At 40.8% G+C, this 7,449-nt stretch overlaps 1 protein-coding gene across 1 annotated transcript; it reads right to left on the reverse strand.

Moving 5' to 3' along the window:
* Positions 1-208: 208 nt before the first annotated feature.
* Positions 209-5,976, reverse strand: LOC129178735 (trans-1,2-dihydrobenzene-1,2-diol dehydrogenase-like). The gene is made up of 7 exons (XM_054771240.1): positions 5,887-5,976; positions 5,705-5,816; positions 4,634-4,797; positions 4,203-4,455; positions 2,567-2,691; positions 1,407-1,557; positions 209-331 (listed from the first exon to the last, which is right to left on the reverse strand). The coding sequence occupies exons 1-7, from the start codon at positions 5,974-5,976 to the stop codon at positions 222-224; spliced, it is 1,005 nt and encodes a 334-aa protein (XP_054627215.1). The 3' UTR covers positions 209-221.
* Positions 5,977-7,449: the final 1,473 nt, after the last annotated feature.

A 7,449-nucleotide genomic window follows, 5' to 3' on the forward strand; every position in this document is an offset into this window, starting at 1 on the left:
AGTGCCAGGCAGCTCCCTCAGCTGTGTGTGTGTGTGTGTGTGTGTGTGTGTGTGTGTGTGTGTGTGTGTGTGTGTGTGTCGTGCATGCTTGTGTTGACAGCGTGAGTGATGTGCTTATTGAGGAAGATGCAAAGGCGTCTCTGAGCTGCTTCCTCCTCCATTGTTCCATCTTAACGGGTTCACGTCAGGTGAGAATCTGCAGCCCCAGCCTGGGAGCGACGTCATTGGCTGTCCTGGCTGAAGACGACTCCCACCTGCTTCCTGATTTCATCCATGATCTCTGTCAGTAAGATGGAGTCTGCCAGAGGCATCCGTGGGCTCTCCTTGAGACCTGCGTGATGAAGAGGAGGCGTATTATCCCCTTCATCCACTGTCGAACTGGAATACTGGACTGTTTTGAAGTAATAAAAACAGTTTCTACAGCAAAGTGACCTTGGAAAGTGACGCTTTTAACAAGAACTGTATCAGAAACTCTAAAAATAATGCTCACTTTTGATTGACACTGTCAGGCAGGATTTATACAGCTTTTTGTCGCGCTAGACCTTGAACGCATCACCATGAGGTGCTCATGCAATGTCTACCAGCCAACCAGCTAAAAGCTAACAATAACAATAGCTCTTCAAATCAAATGTAATTATACCATTATAGTCAAATACGATGAGAATCAGCTTTTTATGGGAAATATTAAAAGAAAAGCTATTGTCATAGTTTAAAATTGTACAATAATAACAATACAAATGATTTATTTGTATGTTAAGTGTGTTACAAGAAAATAAATCACACTCAGTAATTATTATGTGTCATTTTATGACTAAACTCGACAGTATATTATTCTTATTATCACGATGATGAAGATTAACATGATTAAACATCAGTAGTAGTAGCAGTAATTATACATTTTATATCATTGTCAAATACTATGAAATATTTAATATATGTTTTTAGATATTTATTTATGTGTATTATTTAAATAAATCACAAGATACCTGTACAGAAAAAATAGAAACTAAAATATTAATAATAGGTAAAAAAAAAAAAAAAACAGCATAATATGAAGTCCATTGAGAGATTTCAGAGAAAATAAAAACTATCATATTCATTCATAAAAACAACATAAAAACTCATGGGAGTTTTTAAATATATTTTTTAAGCCAGATTTCAGATGGGATTTAAAAAGTCTTTGCTCTGCAAGTCCATAAAACGGGAGCTCGTATCAAACTGAGAGCTGTTCCTAATATTTTGGCTACTGTGTTCAGCGAAGCAAGGCAGTCAACACGTTTGAAAAAGCTCTCAGTATGACGCAGTGCAGTTGTACACCACTGCACACCACAACACCAAACTATAATCACTCTGACAGTGCTGCTAATGAAGTGTCCACTGGCCGTGTAAAGACGTGCTGCTGTTACCTTTAAGCAGGCATTGCCTCACTTCGTCAGCCTCATAGCGAAGTCCAGTGCTGTTGGTGAAGTTCAGAGGGAGGACGGGTTCTGGTAGAGGATAATCGGTCACTTTGCCGTTCACCACCAGCCTGGTGGGACAATGCATGGGCCCGCACACCTGCAGGACCATACGTAGACAACCGTAGACACCCTTTTATCCTGATCACAGCCACTAGGGGGCGCAGTTGCATGAAATAGAAAGTTGAACGCAGTTGAATTTAGAATTTGGCCAACATTTTCAGTTAAAGTACGCCCTTTGACGTTTTACAAAACTTGCTCAGAGTCCATCGTCATGAGGCCTCAGCGCAAGAGAGCTCAGACCAGCGAGTGTCAAAGGATGCTTTTTCTTTGGCTTTTTTAAGGTGATCAGAGAAAAACTAGGAGAAGAAGAAGAAAAGAGTTATGTAAGCATATATATGTTTTTTAAAGTACATTTCTAGCATCGCTTTACACATTTTACAACTGATCACTTATATTTACACTTGTACACTTGGCAGTGAAACAATCCCTGTCCCAAAATGGTCCGCAATAAGTGAAATCCGCTAAGTAGCCACCTTCATGTTTTTGATTATATGTTTTATGTATGTTCATACACTTTTCTCAATTAACATTTTAGCACATTTCTCTCCTGTTTAAACTCTCTCAAAGAAGTTCAAACCTTTGTTTGAATTTTAATGATCAACCTACAGGTCGGACACAAGGAATTCTTAAGTCACTCACGTGTATTTCACTCCTGTGACTGTGCATCCTTTTAAAACATATTGCTGTAGTCCTTCGAACCGAAGATTCATTTACAAGCTAGCAAGCAAGCAAGCTAGCTAGCGATGACACAGGAGACAAGGCAGGGCGGCACGAAGGAGACTGATTGACAATGGTCTACAGCCAATCAGGATGCAGAAAACAATGGGCGGTGCACACAGACGAGAGAGGGAAGAGCGAGACACTCAACTTCCCACAATGCAATTCTTCTTAAAGGGCCAGGCTCGGCCTGTACCAGCGTTCATACGTTGTAATAAAAAAAAGAACAAATCAGTGAAAGGTGAACCGCGATAGCGCGAGGGAACACTGTACTGTGATGTAGCAACCATGAAGTGCTCCTTTTTGCTCGCCTCTGCATTTTGGCTTACTTGAATGGATCCCTTGGTGCCGCTAACCACGGCGTCGTTCGGAAGTAGCACAGCGATGGAAAATGTGCACACAGCCATCCTCTTCCTGGAAAACTTCATCACCACGACCACAGACTCGTCCACTCCTTGTGATCAACATTTCAAAAACACAAAAGTTTAAGAGGTCCTTTAAATGTCATGATTCACGTCAAGTGTTCAAGTCAAGTCAACCTTTTAAAACTACTTCATCCTGAAACAAACATATTGATTGCTAATTATATCTTTGTGGGGGTTTTTTTGCATGCAGTAGCTGTTTTAACATACACATCATTAAAAACAGCAATCGCACATTTATCATTTCAGTAGCAGGGCAACCTTGCAGAAGGCAGTGACAAGCGATACATTTTGCTGCATGCTTTGCATGGGAAAATCAACAGATGGAGAAAAAAATAAGGGATTGCATTTGTTCATGTTACGATAATGGTTGGGTCAAAAATGTCATTTTTGGTCATGAGGGGTAAATGTGTCGGCTTTTGTGCAGCCTTGTCATTTTAGGCTAATTTAAAAATGAATATCCTCTGGGAAATTTCACCTGTATTCATTCAGCACAGCCAAAACGTCACCAGGATGCCTTCAGAGGGGCGTTAATCAGCATTCATTTTGCAAGAATAAAGTCAAAATATTCAGAGAAAAAAGTTGTAATTTAATGAGAAAAAGTAATAATTTTATGAGAATAATGCCGTAATATTTTGAGGAAAAAATATTAAACAAAAAATTAATTTTTTAAAAGTAGTAATATTATGGGAAACAAACAAAACAAAATAAAGTTATCATTTTAGGTTAGGTTAAAATTAGGTTGGGAAAAAATTTTAATATTTTGAAATTAAGGTCAAAATATTATAGGAATAAAGTCATAATATGAGGAGAAAAAAGTTGTTTTCTAACGCAAAAGACGCAATTTTCCAAGACTAAGCTAGTTGAAATATTAAAGACATTTTTTAAATACATTTTAATTAATGAGAAACAAAACAAAATAAAGTTGTAATTTTTTAAAAAAGAGGTTGGGGAAACGTTATATTATGGGAAGTCAAACTATTATATGAATAAAGAAAAAATATTACATTCACACTCATAATAAATACACTTTTTCACCTTCTGTATATCACAAAGCTGAGCTGCAGTCTATTCTTGACCATCTTTGCATATCTGCATGTGTTGCTTTGCATCAAAGCGGCCCTTGCATCCTTTCATTTTCAGTACGTGGCCCTCATCGGAAACAGTTTGGACACCCCTGCTTTAGAAGATCATTAGGAGATGATTTCATGCTGAAATATGTGACGATAAGAAAACGGCAGCTCGAATGTTGAAGGTTATCTGGCTGGAGAGACATGCAGGTCCACATTCCCTGTCAGTCTCGTCGTATTACAGCGTTGCTCCCGCGGGAGGGATTTGGATTAGTCTGACGTTTTAAAGATAACTTTGGGCTTTTCCACGTGAAGAATTCCTCCCTGATGTGTTGGAATATATATATATTTTTTTATGAGGGGGGGACAATTCATGAGGAAGTTTGCTCAGCAGCATCAGAGGATAAGCAGCTTGTAATCACTGATCCATGGAGGGTGGTTAATGATACTAATCCCAAAAAGCTGACTCATACCCGAGTCAAGCAGCACCCCCGTGGCTTGGATAGACTCCGGCCTCTCCCCGTCGAAGACCATCAGGACAAACTGCAAGCAGTACACGCCAATGTCCAGCAGGGCGCCACCGCTGAGCTCCTTCTCCACCGAGCGCGGGATGCTGAGCTGAGGGGAGCCGAAGTAGGCCTTGACCAGCTTGGCGTCCCCCACGGAACCCTCAGCCAGCTGCCGGCGCACCTCAGTGTAGGCCGGGAAGCACCGGGACCAGACGGCCTGGGAGGGAGAGCATGGTTTTATCTATCTACAGCTCCAATTGCCCCCTAACACAAGGAGGGCCCACATGCTCAATTATTGCACAACACATCCGCAGCAGAACCAGTGTTGTAACAATAGTAATTTATCTGTCTATCTATCTTTAGATAATGTACTGTAGTTGTGCAGGTAGCTGTACCTCCATCAAGAAGACCTTGTTCTTCCTGGCGGCCCCCACGAGGTCTTTCACCTGCCTGGAGTTCATGGCGAAGGGTTTCTCACAAAGAACATTCTTGCCAGCATTGAGGAAGAGGAGGCCCACTTGCCAGTGTTCTGTGTGCAGCACTCCCAGGTACACGATGTCTGAGGATGGCAGGCACAATTCCAGGACATTTTTGTGTGTGAGGGTGGAAACTTTTCAAAGGAATGAACAGGAATCGTCTGACAATGCACGAAATTGCAGGTTGGACTTGAACATTGAATTTATGACGTCCTCCAAATGACCAGTTAATTCCCATACATTGCAGACCAGAGGTGTCTCAAGTTTTCCACCAACTGAAAAACCAAAAGATGTTGGAGGCCACTTAGATATTTTTATACGTAATTTTATATATTAAGGAGTGCTTTGGGAAAAGGAAGAAAACATTTGTACATTAAAAAAATATGAATTAGAAGAAATTGAAAAAAAAATCAATAAAATATAAAAAAAAAATTTTATTTTTCAAATTTTACTCTGCTCTTTTATATATTTTTAAAATTATGTAAAAAGGCATAGAAAACCTGTTAAATTATTTTGCAAATTTTGGAGATTGCAAAACGTTAATAACTAAAATAAATATATAAATTAGATAATCATTAGGGATGTCCGATAACATCGGCTTGATATTGCATAAAAATCCGTTTAGTTGCAGTTGTTTCCGGTTCTATGGTCATCGTCACCAATCTTCAGTCATCGCCGTGCCTGCTCTCCTTGTATGGTAACATCAAACAAAAAAGAAAAATCCATCCATCCATTTTCTATGCCGTTTATCCTCACTAGGGGTGCGGGGGTATGCTGGAGCCTATCCCAGCTGACTGGCGGGGTACACCCTGGACTGGTCGCCAGCCAATCGCGGCGCACATATAGACAAACAACCATTCACACTCACATTCATACCTATGGACAATTTAGAGTCGCCAATTAACCTAACATGCGTGTTTTTGGAATGTGGGAGGAAACCGGAGTACCCGAAGACTGCATGAACAGTGACTGCAAAGCATTGTCACGTACCAACATTTGGGTCCTTGGCCAGCTCTTCGTAGCTGCCGTACGCCTTGAGGACGCCGTGCTTCCCGGCGAACTCTTGCGCCCGCTCCAAACTGCGTGACGCAATCGCTCGTATCTACGCATACGAAAGGACGGCCATTTTATTCGAGGCGAGCGAAGGCGGTGCCAGGAGGTTGCCTGCATACCTGGTGATGCTCAGCAAGAAGGGTCTTTAGTGCCACGCTGAAGTCATGACTGATTTTTCCGGCGCCGCAAAGTCCCCATCGGGTGGCCATGTTGGAGTTAGTGAGCAACTATGGAGGTGTGACCTTGGCGAGTAGAGCGTCGTGTATTTATATGCTGGAGAGGTGGTGCAAAAAACACACGCATGATGATGGGTTATGATGTGTTTTTGCTGACGCAGGCCTGGAGATGGCTTGGTACCTAACAATCTGTAACCGGGTCATGATAAATTGCTGAGTGATTGTACGGTTTAATGTTGCACGGAGCGAGCAAAGGTTCTGTTTGACCCAAAAAGGAGATAATGATTAAACCCTCTCAGTGTTAGTAAGCTGAGCTAGGATGACTATGGAGAAAAAAAGACATCAGCGGTTGCCCTTGAGCTAAATATTATACCTCCTGCATGGTAAACATGCTACCACCTGCTGCCAGAAGGGGGCACTGTGTTGTCAGCAGTATGGACTTCAGGATTAAATGTAAGGCATTAAGGTGAGCTTTGGGGAAAAAATAAAAAAAAGGTCTACATTGAAAAATATGAAATAGAAAAAATAGAAAAATAAGATCTAAAATTTATTAAATGCTTTGTTTTTTTTCCTGCTTTTTTCCCCCCAAATTTCCTCAATTGCTTGACCTACTACTCGCCAATTCGTCCCGCATGAAAGCAATTGCTCTCCCTTATCTTTTCACTATAGGACTGAGATCACCGTGTCTCAGCTTCACAATGAAACACAATCTTTCTTTCTTTTTTCTCCTTTCACCGACTCTTTTCGTGTTGCGTTTTCCACCTCTGAATGAATCCAAGGAGCTCATGTGCGCTGTCGTCGCCATAACAACAAGGTCGCAGCTGGGCAATTTGTATGCAAATTTCTGTGGGCTTGGCCTCATATTCTCACCTATGCTATGCCCTGCTAGCAACTAACTTTTATTTTGGGTGGAACTTTTAGAAAGAAATACAAGATAATGGCTTGATGCTATCTCTGTACTTTTATTTAGCCCTGGATAAGGTACAAAACTGTCGCAATCGAGTCCAGGAATTAGCCTTAGCCCACAGTGTTGGGCAAGTTAATTGTAGTTACTATCATTTGAAACTAATTGGTTATTTTCTTTACTATTTTGCTGCTATTTAATGCCTTTTAAATTCAAACCTATGACATTTAACATTAATAAACTGATGGCCTTTAGCAAAACAACAGACTACCAATGAGAATCACTTTAATAGGCTTAATTTTCTGTGAACGTTTGTACTTTTTCACAAACTGGACCCTTGACAATGTGTTTTTACATGACTTTTATAGTAATGGCTAACAAAATAAAGTCATTTGCAAAGAAAATGTCACTTTTAGCCCCGATTAGTTTTGCCATGACGAACGTCAGTGGTGCCACTGTAAAGATTGACTTGTAGATCGCCCAATGACTGCATGAACAGCAACTGCAAAGCTGGCCAATGACAGTACTGTCGGAATGTGTAAAAAGGCAGGAAGTTATAAAACACATACACTTACATCCCGACATCCCGACCAATCAGTGGT

The sequence above is a fragment of the Dunckerocampus dactyliophorus genome, chromosome 3 (assembly GCF_027744805.1).
Source record: "Dunckerocampus dactyliophorus isolate RoL2022-P2 chromosome 3, RoL_Ddac_1.1, whole genome shotgun sequence".
NCBI lineage: Eukaryota > Metazoa > Chordata > Actinopteri > Syngnathiformes > Syngnathidae > Dunckerocampus > Dunckerocampus dactyliophorus.

Coding starts and splice junctions, on each gene's coding strand:
- LOC129178735 (XM_054771240.1), bottom strand. CDS start 5,976: ATGGCCACCCGATGGGGACTTTGCGGCGCCGGAAAAATCAGTCATGAC. Junction 4,798..5,704: donor GGCCAAGGACCCAAATGTTG/GTACGTGACAAT, acceptor TGCCATCCTCAG/ACATCGTGTACCTGGGAGTG. Junction 2,692..4,202: donor GGGGGTGCTGCTTGACTCGG/GTATGAGTCAGC, acceptor GTTGATCACAAG/GAGTGGACGAGTCTGTGGTC.